This window comes from Canis lupus, chromosome 8, assembly GCF_011100685.1.
Source record: "Canis lupus familiaris isolate Mischka breed German Shepherd chromosome 8, alternate assembly UU_Cfam_GSD_1.0, whole genome shotgun sequence".
Lineage (NCBI taxonomy): Eukaryota > Metazoa > Chordata > Mammalia > Carnivora > Canidae > Canis > Canis lupus.
In genome coordinates this window covers 48,388,584-48,405,722 of record NC_049229.1, presented here as the reverse complement: position 1 = coordinate 48,405,722, position 17,139 = coordinate 48,388,584, and the positions used below count along the sequence as shown (strand labels likewise).

Here is a 17,139-nt window from a genome sequence, read left to right as displayed (position 1 = left end):
CCAGAGAGAAGAGCCAGAGAAACCCAGAGTCAGGGCAGGATAAAGACAGCCAGAGGACACAGCATCTGAGAGCCAGTCCCCAAGGACACCTGGGGTAGGGGGGAATGGAGACACAGAAGGGGATGGTGAGACAGAGGCCTAGGGGCAGGGGACTCTTGCTGAACAGTACCACATGAGGAACAGCTTGGGTGCTCCTGTAGGGACCCTTCAGTAGCAAAGGGGAGCGTTAATGGTGTGATTTTGCAGTTAGGCACGTTGGTCTGCCTCTTATAGGCTATGTGACCTAGGGCAAGTGCCTTCACCTCTCTGTGTTTGGGTTTCCTCAGGGAAAATGGGAATACTTGCTATTCTTGTGAGACGTGAATAAGTTAACATTTGCAATGTGTGCTGCAGAATTCCTGGTACCTAATAAGCAAGCTCTAGATTCAGCTATTATTACTCTTATTTTCTGAGCTTTGATTTTCATTTATGTCAGAGGGAGATGATAGCTCAAGCACCCCAGTCGCAGTGGGGAGCAAGTGGTGCATTCAGTAGATGTCAACACAGGGTCCCACTCCTAGCTTGCCTGCCCCAGGCCAGGACCCACTCTAGGTCCCAGCCCCACACCACACCCTGCTGCTGAGGCTCCCGGGCAGGCCCCACGTGCAGTCAGGCAACAGGTGGCAGGCCAGCAGAGCACAGGTGCAGCTTTGCAGGGGATGTGGGGGGTGGTCCTGCCTGTTTCCTCCCCACGCACAGCTTCCCCCAGCTGTTGGTGGGGCGGCTGTGCCTGGGAGGAAGGCTGGGTGGAGGGAAGTAGCAAACACAGCCACGTGCAGCCCCTCAGCCGGGGCTGAGTAAGCTCAGCTTCCTGCAGCCATCGTCAGCAGCTTTAGCAACAGTGGCCAGTGGGCGGCTCACAATGCTTGCTGGGGCAGGAGCTCTGCTACCGGGCAGGGTCACTTCCCTGAATTGTCCTCACCACCGGCTCTCCCCACCACATCTGGCCGGCCACCCTGCCCGCCTGGGGAGCCATGGAGTGCCCAGCTAGAGGCTGACTCCACCATCCTGGGTGGCATCCAGTACCCAGGCCTCACCAAGCCAGGAGGCGGGGGCTTGGCTGGCACTCGCTCTGGGGTCTGGACACAAGTCCAGGCTGAGGCACAAAAGATCCAGGCTGAGTCTGAACTGGACCCATGCTGACCATACTCTCAGGGAGGCAGCAACATGAGCATCTACTCTGTGCAGAGCTCTCCACCAGAACTGGGCTCAGGCCACCCTCTCTGCGGTCCTCAGTGACAACATCTCTACTTATCTCAGTGGGTAACTTGCTGGAAAACCTTATGTAAGCCCGGTGACCTCTCCTGAGCTTTACCAGCTGGGCTGTAAAAGAGCCCAGCAAACACAGCCTGTAGAAATGCAAATGGCCAATACTCACATGGAAGAATGTACAACCTGACAGCCTAGTAACAGGGAAACGTCCAGAGCCAACCCTGAAATGTTCCTTTCACAGAACTGAGGGTAGAGATGTAAAAAAATGATAACACTGAGATGGCTGGGTTGTAGGGATCTCATTGCCCTTGGACATTGCAGGGTAGAGTGTAAGCTAGAACAGTCTTTTTGTAAGACAACTTGATAATAGCATCAAAAATCCTTGAGAGGGCACCTGGGTGGCTCAGTGTTGAGCATCTACCTTCAGCTCAGGTTGTGATCCTGGGGCCTGGGATCAAGTCCTGCATTGGGCTCCCTGCAAGGAGCCTGCTTCTCCCTCTGCCTATGTCTCTCCCTCTCTCTGTGTGTCTTTCATGAATAAATAAACTTTTTTTAAAAAAGTCCTTGACCCAGAAATTCTACTCCTAGGAATTTAAGGGACATGAACAACAAATATGTATAAAATGCTTATTATAGTGTTGTTAATAACAGAGAAAACATTAGATATAACCTAAATTCCCAGTTATAGGTAGGTTGGAAAAGAAAAATTTAGTCACATAGTTGCAAGTATCCCTTGGGAGTATGATCATTAAAAATGATGCCAGCAGCCAACTCTCGGTTCTGCCTCAGGTCATGATCTCAGGGTCCTGGGATCGAGCACCACGTCAGGCTCCATACTGGGCAGCGTGTCTGCTTGAGATTCTCTCTCTCCCTTTGCCCTTCCTCCTGCTCACGTATTTTCTCTCTAAAATAAATAAATCTTTTAAAAAAATACACCAAATAGCACTCTCAAACTTTAAGATACACCTGGAGATCTTGTTAAAATGAAGATTTTTATTCTACAGGTCTAATACCTAAAATCCTGCATTTCTAGCAAGCTCCCAGGCAGTGCCAATGCTGCTGGTCCTATAGAATTTTCATTACTAATATGAAAAGGTATTACCAAAATATGATAAAAATGGAGAAAAGCATACTACAAAACAGTAAGATGCCATTTTTTATAAGAAGAAAAGATACATGTGCATAAAAAAAACTTGGATATACAACAAAATGTTAATAGGGGATTTCTCTGGCTGATCAGATTGGGTGATTTTTATTTTATTCTTTATGCTAATTCATATTTTCTACAATAAATTTATATTGTTTAATTAAAACAAAGTGACTGTGTATATACGGCTAGGCCATACCCTGAATATGAGAGGTAGATCTCCCTGGAAGGGAAAGCATTGCTGACACCAGTGATGAAAAGTGTATCTCTTGGTGCAAGAACCAGCCCTGAACTAGAAAGGCCTGGCCAGGCAGCCTGGGAGTGGGATTATTTGGACCTGGACCATGAAGAGGGAACAAAATTAGGGGGACCCCAGGTAGTGGGCTAGCAGATGAGCCATACACATGGAGGCAGGCACAGGCCAGGAAGAACAGCCACCAGGACTTGGACACTGGAACACAGACACCTCAGGGTCTCACAGTGACCCATCCCTATTCCCTCGGTGTTTGTGTCCCCTTGTCCTTCCTTCTCTGAGTACCCACTGGAACCAGTAGGGTGGGGGCAGTGGGAGTCAGGAAGAGAGACACCCCTAGGGGAAGGTGAACCCAGTTTCAAGGGCCAAGATCAGACTCCCAAGATGGTTCCTCCAGAAGCTCTTCTTCCAGGACCAACCCCCAAGGGTCTGGGTTTTCTTCAGTGGGGAACAGGTTTTCTGCACCAAGTGGTTGCTACATTCACCTACCTGAGGATGGGGGTACTCTAGAGAGGACCATTAAGGATTTGCTCAGTATTTTGCGGAGTAATCTGCTAGATGACCTTGGGGAGGCCCTGTGACCTCCACTGAGCTTTCTCCAGCCCTAATAGAGAGGAAAGTTATGTGGGGATCTTGTGGGCTTCCCAAGGTGTGAGCTTCAAATACTTAAAAAAAACAAAACAAAACAAAAGATTCTTTGCAGCTTTTTTTTTTTTTTAAGATTTTATTTATTTGACAGAGAGAGATAGAGAGCATTAAGATTAAGCAGGAGGAGTGGCAGGCAGAGGGAGAGGGAGAAGCAGGCTCTCCAGTGAGCAGAGAGCCTGACATAGGACTCGATCCCAGGACCATGGGATCGTGACCCAAGCTGAAGGCAGAAGCTTAACTGACTGAGCCACCCGGGTGCTCCTCTCTTTGCAGGCTATAAAAGGATATACCAAAGCTAAGAAGCCCAGCTATCCTTTTGTTCTTTTCTATTTAATTAATTAATTTATTTATTTATTTTTAAGATTTATTTATTTATTTATTTATTTATTTATTTATTTATTTATTTATGAGAGAGAGAGAGAGAGAGAGAGAGAGAGGCGCAGAGACACAGGCAGAGGGAGAAGCAGGCTCCATGCCAGGAGCCCGACGTGGGACTCGATCCTGGGACTCCAGAATCGCACCCTGGGCCAAAGGCAGGCGCTAAACCACTGAGCCACCCAGGGATCCCCTATTTATTTATTTTCAAAAAGATTTATTTATTTATGATAAACATAGAGAGAGACAAAGGCAGAGACACAGGCAGAGGGAGAAGCAGGCTCCATGCAGGGAGCCCGATGTGGGACTTGATCCTGGGACTCCAGGACCATGCCCTGGGCTGAAGGTAGGCACTAAACTGCTGAGCCACCCAGGGATTCCTTTTTGTTCTTTATTATAGAGAGAAGATAACATGACCCCTCCCTATTGCTCTATGGGGTCCAATTCCCAGACATCATACCTGCCTGACCACTGGCAGTAGAATGTTTGTTTTCCTATGCCAATGGTTCTTAAAGTATGGACATATGAGATGATTTGGGGCATGTTTGAGATAATTTTGGCTAGTCTTTAATAATATTGAAATTATGGAGTAAGAGAATTGTCCCCCTTCTGGTCTTCTTTCTATCCTTCTAATGAGTCAGGGAGAAAGCCCCAGTTAGGGACCAATGTGTCTCTAATACCTTACAAACGCTTGCTGTGTTTCCTTTTAACAAAAAGAAAGCAGGCCTCAGGTCCAGAGTCTTCACCAGTAACATCCACCTATAATTTAGTTGCTTTTTATAGTTACCTTTCTAAGATAGTGGTATCAAGCTTTCTTTAAAATTAGTTTTTTCAAGTTAAAATGAATCAATATATGCAAATAAATAAATAGTAGTGTAGGTGGTATTTGAATATGGTAAGCATCATAAATATGGCATAATGTTATGGAAGATTTGTGGTCCCTGGAGAGAGGGAACAATGGTCCCTCTAATGGACTCTTCTGAAGACACCATCCCCCACTGCTGCTTATCTCAGCTGTGGGTCTTCAGGATGATACCTTAGCTTTTTCTTCCTAGGATGGGTTGTTTTGAGTGTCTCAGTGGCCAAGAGTATGTCTTAGGCCCCAGTAGCCAGCACCAGGCCTGGGACAGTGTAGGTGTCATTCAAAAAGTGCTGACGAGCCTGAGATGAGGGATCGGGGCTGAGAAATTGAGTTTGGTGTAGGTCCGTCGCCAGCTGTGTGGCCCCAGACAACTCACTTCCATTTCCTCACTGGACTGCCTCACAGAGGTATTGTCAGCACACTAAGTATATGTAAGGGGTTTGAAATCATCAAACCTCTATAAGGGATTTTTTTTTTTAAGATTTTATTTAGGGGACACCTGGGTGGCTCAGCAGTTGAGCATCTACCTTTGGCTCAGGGGTCCTGGGATCGAGTCCCACATCAGGCTCCCTGCATGGAGCCTGCTTCTCCCTCTGCTTGTGTCTGCCTCTTTCTCTGTATGTCTCTCATGAATGAATAAATAAAAATATTAAAAAAAAACCTTTATTTATTTATTTGAGAGAGAAAGAGCCCAAGTCAAGGGAAGGGGCAGAAAGAGAAGGAAAAGCAGACTCCCCACTGAGCAGGGAGCCCTTCCCAGGTCTCCCCAAGCACCTGAGATCATGACCTGAGCAGAAAACATACCAACTGAGCCACCCAGATGCCTTCTTCTATAAGGGATTCTTCTTATTATTATTATTTGGGGGGATTATTATTATTATTGGTCAAATTACAAATCCAGTGTTTGTGGAAACCTGGGTGAAGACAAGGCAGGAGGAAATGAGTGGATGGTGAGATGGGGTGAAATGCAGGGATGCTGGAAAGGCGGGATGCCCAGGACTGTGCCCTCCTTCACAATCTGATCTAGGTTTGGGGTGACCTAGAAACTGCCCTCTATGACCTTAGGCAGAGGAAGCCCCCACCCCCTACCCCAGCCCCCTGGAACACCCCAGCACCATCCAGCACAGGCCTGGTCTTTGGAGTCACGTGACTAGTGTTCACGGTCCAGCTCAGCCACTCACTGGCTGGGTGACCTGAGACAAGTTACGTAATCTGTGGCTTATCATTCTCATCTGCTCACATGGGGCCGATGCCAGCTCTCAAGGCTATTGTGAGGATGGGATGAGGTCAGACTTGGGCACGTGAGACCTGCCACATAGTAAGTGCTCAGTAAGTATGGGTTCCCCGGGAACTCCCACAGGTTCCTGGCAGAAAGATAGGGAAGTGATTCAAGGTATTTGAGGTCATCTGGAGCATTTGATTAGTGTTGGGGAGAAATGGACTCCCCAGAGCTTTCCTGACCTAAAGCTAGGGCTGGAAAATCAGAGAATGCAGCTGCAGATGTCTCTTCCAGCCTAACTGCCGTCCCCCCCACCCTCACAGCTCCCTCTCTCCTATTTTACCAAGGCAGGAGCCAGTGCTGCCCCGTCGTGCCTCCAGGGCTAGTCTCAAGGCCCCTGTTCTTCTCCAAGATGAGGGGAGCTGGGGGCAGAAGAGGATCTTTGGAGAAGTAGCCAAGTGTTCTTTGACTCAGAGAAGAGCCTGGGGCCCAAAGGGCCAGCTGGAGATCCACTGTCTGTCTGCTGAAGGCTCTGCTAGACTTTCTGTCTCCTCCACCCCTGGGAATCCAACCATAAGAGGAACTAATCTGGCTCCCCTCTGTACCCCTTGCCCCCAACACAGTTTCCTTCCTGTGCTTTCTGGGGAAAGATGAGCGCTGGGAAGGGAGGGATGTGGCTGGGGAGGCAGGTCCAGCTCAGCTGGGCCGCAACATCTGTATCCTTGACAGTGGCCTCCCCATTCCTGCTTTGAACTGTGGGGGAATGGGAGAGCCCTGATTCTCCCCAGGAAACAGTGATATGATTCATTCCCCAGGATAAGCCGTGGAAGAATGCAGCCTTTTCTCTATAAAACTCAAGTAGAACTGCGGAACTCATTTTTTCACCTTCATAAGGCAAAACGAGGATCAGCACATATGTTAACAGAAAACTCTGAAATAACTGATTTGAATAAGATAGAAATTTATTTGCCTTGGGCTAGTATGGCGACCCTGAACATTTTTAGGGATCTAAAGTCCTTCCAACTCATCTTCCTGGTCCAAGATGACTGCACAAGCTCCTACTATCATATTTGAGTTCCAGACAAAAACCTGACAGACAGAAATGCTTCTCTGTTTAAAGAAACTTCCCAGAGGTCAAACCCAATGCTTCCACTTATCCCCAGAGCCCTAAGAATCCCTGATGGGCAAAAATTGGCCAGAACTTAGTCATCAGGCCATCATGAGCTCTAAAGAAGGCTGGAGGGGCAGCCCAGGTGGCTCAGCGGTTTAGCACCTGCCTTCAGCCCAGGGCCTGATCCTGGACACCCAGGATCAAGTCCCACATTGGGCTCCCTGCATGGAGCCTGCTTCTCCCTCTGCCTGTGTCTCTGCTTCTCTCTCTCTCTCTCTCTCTCTCTCTCTCTCTCTGTCTGTCTCTAATGAATAAATAAATAAAATCTTTAAAAAATAAATAAATAAAGAAGGCTGGAAAATGAACTTCTATCTGGGTACCATTTGCCCACCCCATCTCCTCCCACAGCCACTGATTCAGGCCACTCTCAGTTCCATGACAACCACAGATTCAGTCTTCCTGCCTCTATGCCAAACCCTCTACCTGCCCTGAGTTGTTTCTACAAAATACACATCTGGCTATTTCACTCTCCTGCTCAATAATTTGCAATAGCTCCCTAGAGCTCTCAGAATAAACTATGAACTCTCAACACTGCCTTCAAAGCACTTCACAATCTGACCTCAGCCTTCCCTTCAACATCTTGCTCAGCTCCAGATACAGTCCCTCCCCTCCCCTGCACACAGTCCAGCCCCACCAGATTCCTTGATGTCCCTCAAAAATTCATACCTCACCAAGCTACTCCCCTTGACTCCAATGCTCCTTTGGCCCTTTGATTCCTGATAAAATTCCATTCATCCTGTAAGACACTGCATAAGCATTACCTTCTCTATGTGAAGCGTTTCTTGCCCCTCTCTAGACCTCTTTCATTCTCTTTCATGTGCCTTAAAGTCCTCCAGAGGATAGACCATCTTAAGATTTAGAGCCACTCACCTGCCCATGACCATGAGTCTATGGCAGAAGCCTTGTAGGGTTTTGCTTGCACAGACTTTGTTTAAGCCAACATTACGCCTTTCCTGCTGGACCAGAAGCCCCTCAAAGGCCGCTGACTTGGTGTCCCTAGTACTGAGCCCAGGGGCTGGCACTGAGTAGGGCTGAATGCATACAGAACCCACAGAAGATGCAGCTCTTTCTCTCCCCCATCATTAGCTCGAGTCCTGCTGATTCACCGGATGGCCCCCCTCCCTCTGAGGTATACAGCATGACAACTTGACCAGTGGCTAACACTCTCAGAGATGACATTAAAATGGAACAGATATAAGCCTTCAGAGGGATCCTCACCCATGTCCACACTGTTCCAATTATGAGATGTTTAGTCTGTACTGTCTCCCCTAGCCTTTCGACCCACAACAGAGACAGCGTTATTCCTGAGAGAAACAGAAACCCCCTCTCCACCCTCAGGGTTCTCTGCATCAGAGTGAGCACCAAGCAAAGACTTCAGGTCTTTGCCCCACTGCCAGTTCTTCAGGCCAGACTGGCTGTCTCCCTAGACTCTGCAGTCTCTGAACACAGTGTTGTGAGGTTGAGGGGTGGGATGGGTCTTCTGGTTGCTGTCTTCCTCGACCTCCTCACAAGTGCTCAGAGCAGTTCCTCAGTGACTACCTAGGAAGCAGGCAACATGGTTTGTTGGTTTGTTTGTTTGTTTGTTTGTTTCTTTTTCCCTTTGAGGGAGTCCCTGCAGAAGATTTTTGTCACACTACCCAACCTTGGAGACATGGCTCGAGCTTGAAGACCTTCCCCAAGAAGCCCCAGGCCCTGGTTCTAGGACTCATTTCCCTTCCCCTTTCATAGAATCTTCCAGCCTCTGGGGTGAGTGCCTTCTCTGGGGGAAAGGATGGTCAGGATTCCCAGGCCAGGGAGATCCGATATCTATTTTGATTCTCCACCCCCATCCACGCACACATCACACATGCCAACATCATGTTCCCCACTCTATGCTCCCAGAGCACTTTGCACCTTGATTCTGGTTTTTCAGATGCTAACTCATAATTATCTATGATTATCTCTGAATGAGTAGCATCTCTGTCTCCTTATATAAGTGACACAGAGAAGGGGCCCAGTGGTTATGGAGGCCCTCTTCTCTCCCATCTCCTCCCTGGATTCCCAATCTATGGGGAAGAGGTTCCCTGAGGTTAGCTCCACCCCTCAGATGGCAGAAGAATAACCTAGAAGCCTTGTCTCCTGCAGGATGGCTTTTCTGCTATCCATGGTGATCGCAGCCAGGTCTCCTTGCAACTTGGTAGGGGTAACCTGGCCTCTTTCCCCTTTCTGCAGGAAACAATCATAGTAGCTGAAGTTATTAAGCACGTACGGTGGTACCGGGCACTGCTACGTGACCGACTTCCACTTTCTCATTTAAATTACACAATCAGCCTCTGAGTTGGGGTTGGAATGCTGAAAAGACTAGCTACGGCTAGTAAGAAGCAGATTCTTAATCCCTGCGCAACTTTTGCCTCCCTGTATAGCCTCAGCTGGTCCTTGTCCATCCTTCTCCCTCCTCCTGCTCACTAGCAGAGGGAATTCACCTCTCTGAGCCTGTGCTTCCTCATCTGAAACGTGGGAAAAACAATACTTCCCTTCAAGGTGATTGCGAGATTCCCATGTATTCAGTGTGTCACACGCAGAGCCTGTTGCGCAGGCAGTGTTCCCACCCGCCGTCACCCCTCAGGCCTCCCTGGCGGGGTGGGGGAGGAGAAGGGTGACCTGCCATCCCCAACCACCCAGCTGTCGCAGAGGCGGGACAGCCCCGGGGCCGTCGGCTCCCTAAACTCCGTTCCACATCACAGCCGATTAGTTACAAATAGCTTCCTTTCCTCGTGTATCACTTACACAACAGAGAGAAAGGGGCGATTGTTCCTGAGGAGGAAGGTCTCCCAGGCCCCTCTCACCAGGGCAGCTGAGAGACGCAATGGGGAAGAGAGGAGGGGTGGGAGGGAAAGCAGGGCATAGTCACAGGAGATAAGGACGTGGAGGGTCCCCGCAGTTGGGAAGGGACCAGCTGAGCGTCCATCCTGGTGGGCAGCGTGCAGGCAGGGGACCAAGACTTAGCAAGGCTCCTGAGCTGGGAAGGCAGGAAAGGGAGGCAGCTCTGGCACCCGCTCATGAGCCTGATTCCTCGACATCAGCTTGTCAAGTGGCCCCAGCTGGGGAGGGTTTGCCCCCCCCACCCCCCCGCCTTGTTGGGTAGCTGGAGCACAGCAGGTGCCTGGCCTCCGGATTTCTCGAGAGCCTTGGACACCATCAGGATCTGAACAAATGCCCTCCTTCAAAGCAGCCATGGCTGGCCAGCCCTCTAGCCCCTCTGGTTTCAATAAAGGCCAGTCTGGGACCCGGAAGAAGCCTCAGAGTCAGAGAGGCCGCTGAACACGAGGTGCTGGCTGTGGCCCCAGAGCCTCCCTTTGCCCTTGGTGGTCCTTGACTCTGCTGTCACCATTAAGCGAGGTCCCTCCATTAAAGTGGAGGGCCAAGCACGCACAGAGGACCCCTTTGTCATCCTCTTAGCACAGCTGAGACCAGCTGGCATTTTCACAAAGGGCTTTACTAAATACTAAGGGAGAACAAAAGGGAAATAATTACAGAAAACACGAAAAACCCAGCCCTGGCTGCCAAGTTCCCAAAGTACAGGTTTCCGATCCTTTGGTGACGACGCGTCGCCCTGAAGGCCGGGGACAAGGCTGCGGGCACCTTGCCTGGCTTCCCTTGTTCGCAGTCCTCGTGGCCGGTGCCATCTTGTTTCCCACCCCTGGGAACCACTTGGTCACCCATGGGCTCTACTTTTGCCTCCTTTCCAGCCTGACCCCACCCCAGGCCCCCCACTAGGTTCTGGTCTCTGGCCAGAAGCATGAGCCTTGTCCCCTGGGGGCCAGCAGGGCTGTGGTGACCAACCCAGGGCGTGATTACATAGTAATGGGAGGTTGTCCTCCCACACTCACCCCTACCAGAGAGGCCCACCCAAGTTGTCTTGAGCATGGGGTCCAGGAGGGCTACCTCTGATGAGTGAAGGACAATTGGGTAAGGAATGGGAAGACTTGGGACATTTTTCCTATGGAGGGAGGAGAGAGTGCTTGGAGGATTGATCCAACTCAACACACATTAAACCCTTATTGTGTACCAGACACTGGACAAGGTACTGTCTACCCTCTCAGACCTATAGTCTGAGGAAAGAAACAAGTAGCTGGGCAGTGATGAGACTGAGAGCTAGGTGCTATGATGGAGAGGCAATTCAAGGTGCTGGGGGAACCTGGGCGAGGGGTGTCCCACCCAGTAGTGGTGGCCAGTGAGGCCATCACAGCCTGCCTGGAAGGAGTACATGGAAAGAAGGAAAGGGCCTCAGAGTTAAGCCTGGGTGGGCCCACAGGAAATCCCAGCCCAAGAGGAGGAGAAGAAGGCAGAAGAAGCCAACCAAGCAGCTTCTGGCTGGTGATCTTGACTCGCTGGTGGCTACAGCTTGTCCAACCTATAAAGTAGGAAGGCCCTCGGCCCCAGCTGCCTGCTGCTGCTGCTGTCCCTGCCGGCCAGGAAAGGAGAGATTCTAGTCCTTGGATACTCTCCTTCTCACTCACCTCTGGTCATACCCAGGTCTGGGGCTCAGGGATGGGGTCAGAGGGAATGTGCTTACCCACTACCACCTGAGACACTGCTCCAGAGGCAGATGCTGAATTGCCATTATAGGAATAGGAAAAGGTCGTAACTGGGAAATAGTTCAGAGGGTCAAAACAATGAAAAGGCTAGGCCAAAATGGAAAAATAGGTCAGGAAACTGAAAGGCTAGAAATTGGGGTGGATTGAGGCAGATGAAGTCTAAAACCATGACTAAAGCAAGGTGTGGGAAGCCCTGTGTCTTGGGCCAGCCTTGGGAGGAAGGGGCTGGTCTGGCAGCCTGGCATGCAGAACTAGAACCCATGGCTGCTCAGGGTGACTACTGTCATGGCCCAAAGTGTTTCCATGGCCTAGACCCTTGTGTTTATATTTGCCCGACATCCTGTGACAGGGTCAGTTCCTGGCCTGGGATGACAGCTTCTCCCTCCCACACATCAACCTTTCAGAGTCTGTCAAGCACCCACTTTGCTCTAGCAAGGGGAAGACTCAGAAAAGGTTCAAGACAGGGACTCTACCTTCAAGGTATTTGCAATCTGATTGGCAGAGAGAGCTTATGCCCACTCAAAAGAGCTTGGAGAAAGACCCAGGCTGACCCTCATCTGGTTGCTTCCTTAGTAGCTAAATGACTATGGGCAAATGACTTAGACTCCCTGCACCTTCATCTTCCCATCTTCAAAATGAGAATAATTAAAACTACCTCCCAGGGTTGTGGTGGAATTCAGCCAAGTTGAAGTGATTCATGTGCCAGGCACAGGGCTCACTATACATCATTTCTCTCCCTGCAATGCCAACAAGTGATTATGATGATAAACAGTTCAATGTGGAGTTTCAAGCATTGACTCTCCGGTGGATCTACTCAGAAGGCCTTGATGACAGCTGGGACCTGATGACCTGGATGGTGATGGTGAGAATATACAGGGCACGGGAGGTGGAGGCGACACACATGCAAATCCTTCCATTGTTTTGCTCCTTGCAATTAGCAGAAGCATAAAATTCTTTATTTTCTATCTGTCTCATGTCCATGATGGCAAGGACCCTGCTCTGTAACTTGAATATTTTTGTATCTCTAATAAGAATCAAAAGTTGAATCAGAAGTCAGGCTGTTGGTGAGAGGAGTGTTATAATTCCCACTTTGGAATGGAGGAAGTGGGGGCCCTGAGAAGTAGAGAAATTTACTTGAGGTTATATGGCTGGTAAGGACTGCAGTTCAGGGGAGCAGAGCCACCAGCACACCTGCCCTGGACTGGGTGTGAGCAAGAGTAGGCTTCCATCTAACCCATGGAAATGTTGGGTCTCATTGGTCCCCTCCTCTCCCCCCCCCCCCCCCCCCCGCCTACCCTAGCTAATTCATCTCATGACCCAAGAAGCCAGGTTTAGAAGCATATGTTCCCCAGTTCAGTGACAGAACAGGCCCATTTGTGGGAACCACAGACATTGTCCAGGTATTGAGCTCACTCAAGAGTGTAGAAAGAAAGGAGATGCTCCAGCTGCCTGAACCGGTACCCCATGAACAGAAATTTTGAGAGAACCTCTGCACCGTGTCCACAGCACCTGGGGCAGTGCCTACAGCACAGTAGTTTGCATCAGATGAAAGGATGAATGAATACAAACACACGCACATAAACAAAACACGCGCCCCTCTACATACACAGTTACAGGAAAATTTACCCGATGCATATGTGCTCAAAACCTTCAGTTATAGACAAGCAGATACAATGCAGATATTTGAATACACGCACTCCAGCACAGTGCACACATGTGCCCACATACAAAAATCTAAATCCAAAATAAGGACACACATAAGCACATGTACTACACATACACAGACGTAATGGGCAAACATACATGATCCAGATACGCACAAACACACATCTACTTATCCTCACACACGTACACAGGACAATCCTCCACCATGACCCTGGGCCCAGGAAGGAATCTTTCTGCTCCACAAGCCCTAGCATGTTGGAGCTTGTTGGAAGGTTCTTTGCAGCCCTCGCGTAGCTGGTTGATGACTGGCCCCTGGCTCTTGGACCTCCAGGCCTGGCCAGGCAGGGAGGCAGCATCTCTGGCAGGCCTGCGTGGGTGGGCGGGCAGGCAATGGACACAGAGGTCACTGGGGTGAGAGCTGGGGCTACCCTGGCCTCTCCGCTCCTGGCTGGAATGTGAGCGGTAGGGGCTGCCTCCCAGGCCTCCCCCTCTCCCACAGCGCCCCAGGCCCAGGCCAATCTATGACTCCTGTCAGGTTCTTGCAGCCAGTGGGCTGTGCATGAAGGGTGGTGGGGGTGACAAATGCTCAGGGACCACAAGAGGGCACACACAAATAAGATGTACAGTCTCACACGGAAGCCGGTCCAGATATTCACCCACACAGAAAGACACACACACAAGGATGCAGGCAGGCAAACAAACTCACGATCCCACACAAATGCACAGACACACTTGCAAACACACCTGGAGCCACAGCGGACACACACACACACATAATCACACAAGCACAGAGATACTGAGACACCAGACCCACACAAAGCCGCACTTGTACATATATGAAACACACACTCAGACCAGGTAGACTCACAGCACACGTGGACCTCCCCGGTCACACACCGACAAACAGACCCCTGCCGATTTGGACCATTTCCTCCTTTTCCGGGGACCGGGAGGAAATGCTGCACTAGGCCCCTCTCCCAACCACGTGTGACGGCCTGAGAAAACTGCCTGCCACAGAAGGCAGTCGTGCGGGACCCTCAGCCCGGTGCCCACAGCCGGGGTGCCCTGCGGAGTGCCCGGCCAGAGGCCAGCGGTAGGGTGCCCGGGGTGGAGAGGCGGCTCTGCAGTCCCACTTTTGTCTCTGTCGGTTTCCTCGAGACCGCACGGGCACGCATGTGTCTATGCGCCCTAAACAGGCAGGGGCACTCTGGGAACCTCGGCTTCTCCATCTGCCAAACAGGCTCGGTAACCTCACGCCCCGAGGACGGCGGGGCGGCACAGGTGGCACCGCAAAGGGCCAGGCCGACCTCCGCCCCGCGGGAGCTGGAGCCGCGTCCCCGGGGGCCTCTAGGTCCGGGCCCGCTGCAGTCGCTGGGCTCCCCCACCTGGCCGCCGCCCCGCGCGGGCCTGGAGGGGCGGGAGCGCAGCCGCGGGGCCACGGACGCCCCGCAGGACACCGGGCACCGCGCGGCCCGGGGGACGGGGGCGGGGCGGGGCGGGGCGGGGCGGCGGCGGCGGCGGCGGCGGCGGCGGGGGCGGGGGCGGTGGGGGCGCCCCTTCCGCGCGCTCGGGCCTCGCCGCCGCCGCCGCAGCCGCCCCGGCGGCCGCTCCCAGGCCTCGTCGGCGGTGGGCGGGGCTGGCCCGCGGCCCCGCCCCACTCACGGCCCTTGAAACCCGGTCGCCAACGGGCCGCGTCCCAGAAGGGAGCTGCTGTCGGAGGGGGAGGCTGCAGCTCCCCTGGCCAGCGGGAGAGGCCCCGGGGTCGCGCCGGGCGCCCGACGGGCTCCACCCGGGGACCCGCCTGCCCCGCACCGCCCCGCCCTGCCGGGCGCTCCGCATCAGGTGCCCCGGCCCCAGCCCTACCTGCGGGCCCCAGGCTCCCGGGGCTTCCAGAGGATGCTCCGGCCACCTGCGGGGACCTCGAGGCAGCAGTGAGGTCCTCTCCTCCTGTGCCAGGGGCTCCCCCAGGGGGCCGAGCATGGTGGTTTCCCCTTGGAACCTCCTGGCTTGGGACGTCTGAGAAGATGCCTGCCATGAGGCTGTTCACTTGCTTCCTGCAGCTCCTGGCCGGGCTGGCACTGCCTGCTATGCCCCCCCAGGTAAGACCTATCCCAACCCCAGCCTGGCCCCCCTGATCTTTCCAGCCCCCAGCGCTCCAGGCAGGGGTTCTGAAATCACAGACCCACTTGGGGGAGCGGCACCTCCATGGATGTCCACACACTTCCCAGGAGCCAGGCTGGACCACGTCTTCTGGGAGGAGACCTCAGGCCCGGCTGTCTCAGACTCCAGCTCCGGGGTCTGTCTTGGCGGGGGCAGGGAAGCCACAGGGAAGGGAGGGAGGTTTCCTGTCTGGCCCCTGGAGCCCTGGTGGCTTTGCTAAAAGCATCTCTCCACTAATCCCAGGCGGGCCCCTGGCTCTGTGGTCAGGGTCGAGGCCCCATGACCAGGCAGGCGCCCCCAGGACCTCTGACCTGGCCTGGTGGAAGGGAAGCCAGCTGAAGAGGCCATTGGTGGGGAGGCTGGGCCCTCCCGCACCAGGCCTCTGGGTGAGCCCAGGGCTCCTGGGTGGGCTGGGGGCAAGACAAGAGGTCCTGCTATGCCCTCTTTCTTGGGTGGGCAGTTGGAGTTCCTGAGTGCAGGGCCTGGGGAAGAGAGCAGGGCCCTTTTCCCAGGAGCCGGGTGAGTCTGGCTGGGAGCCAGCTTGGGCAGTGAAATCCTGACAAAGCCAATGAGATCCCTTCCCTCTGCACTGTCCTGCTGCTCTAGGAGTCTCCAGCTCCAACGGAGGAGCGGGTGGGCTGGGCAGCCCTGCAGCGACAGATGAGCCCCATACCTGCCACTGCTGGTCTGCTGCAGGGCTGGCCTGAGGTATAGCCTTACCGGCAGCACCAGCTCATGGCGCCACCCGCTCCAGCCCCTCAGCTCCCACCAGCTGATCACCTCCCCCGGGCTCTGGCATCTAGCCAATGCGTGCTGCACAGGGCCCAGCAGGCCTGGCCTGGGGCTGGGGAGAAGGGAGACCCCTAAGGTCTGCAAAATCTTTGAGACACGGAAGGCAAAGGGTCTCCAAAATCCTCTAGCCTCCCGCCCTTTCCAAATGAGGAAACTGAGGCCAGAGAGAAGGGTGGGATCCATCCAGGGTCTAGTGAGGTTTTAGTTGCATCCGGAAAGAGTTAGCTCTGAGACAGGGCAGAGTGTGTGCACCAGTGGCAAGGAGCTCAGAGCGGCCTCTATGCTCTTGGCAACTTGGCCACAGAGCTCAGAGGCCCAAAGTGGACCCCCTCATCTTTGTCCCTTTCTGTCTGCAGCAATTGGCCTTGTCTGCTGGAAATGGCTCATCAGAGGTGGAAGGTAAGCACACTGGGCTGTGGATGCACATGCTCCCCAAACCTGCTCCTCCCAGTCCTCTGCAGAGGATAAGAAAGGATTGGCATAAAGGATGGGTACAGGCTGATAATGGAGTTCAGGAGCCTGCAAGCTGGCTGACATCCTGGCTGACAAAGTTGGCAGGGCCTGAGAGATCCTTCTTTTGGGACCTAGAGGCCTAATGAAGTGTATTCCTGGGCCAGGGTCACCCAGTGCACAGAGAGTAAGGCTGGGGCCAGTATACCCAGGGTCTATCCCGTGGGCGTGGAGCCCCTTTCCAATATGATGTCGGGAGGCAGATGGGGTCTTGGAGGGCAATGCAGGCAGTGAGAGAGGTCCGGGAGCTAGTTGCAGTGGCAAGCAGTCAAGAGGATTAGGGAGGGGTGAGGACACCTTCCAGAAGCCCAGCCTTGACAAAGCTGCAGAGATCTGACCAGGCCTTTCCATTGATTACAAACAGACAGAACATGAGTCGTGCCCTCCCTGGCCCCTCCATTCTCCACCCTGGGTTGCATCAAGAGGGAATCTTCAAAGGGTGTGTCATTTGCCAAAGAGACATACGTGCAGAAGGCAGGAGTCCCATGCCAGCCCCCATGCCTCACTCC

At 52.8% G+C, this 17,139-nt stretch overlaps 1 protein-coding gene across 11 annotated transcripts in view; it reads left to right on the top strand.

Moving 5' to 3' along the window:
• Positions 1-17,139, top strand: part of PGF (placental growth factor) — a 51,378-nt gene that overhangs the window by 23,645 nt on the left and 10,594 nt on the right. For 4 of the 11 annotated variants that reach the window (XM_038545286.1, XM_038545290.1, XM_038545287.1 and 1 more), the window contains exons 3-7: positions 8,532-8,672; positions 12,257-12,365; positions 15,313-15,464; positions 15,935-16,036; positions 16,477-16,519. In XM_038545286.1, the coding sequence (XP_038401214.1) occupies positions 15,378-15,464; positions 15,935-16,036; positions 16,477-16,519 (232 nt within the window). In that variant the 5' untranslated portion in view covers positions 8,532-8,672; positions 12,257-12,365; positions 15,313-15,377. Of the gene's footprint in view, positions 1-8,531; positions 8,673-12,256; positions 12,366-14,883; positions 15,268-15,312; positions 15,465-15,934; positions 16,037-16,476; positions 16,520-17,139 lie in introns of those variants that run through there. The other 7 variants (XM_038545291.1, XM_038545288.1, XM_038545293.1 and 4 more) reach the window with 7 other exon arrangements.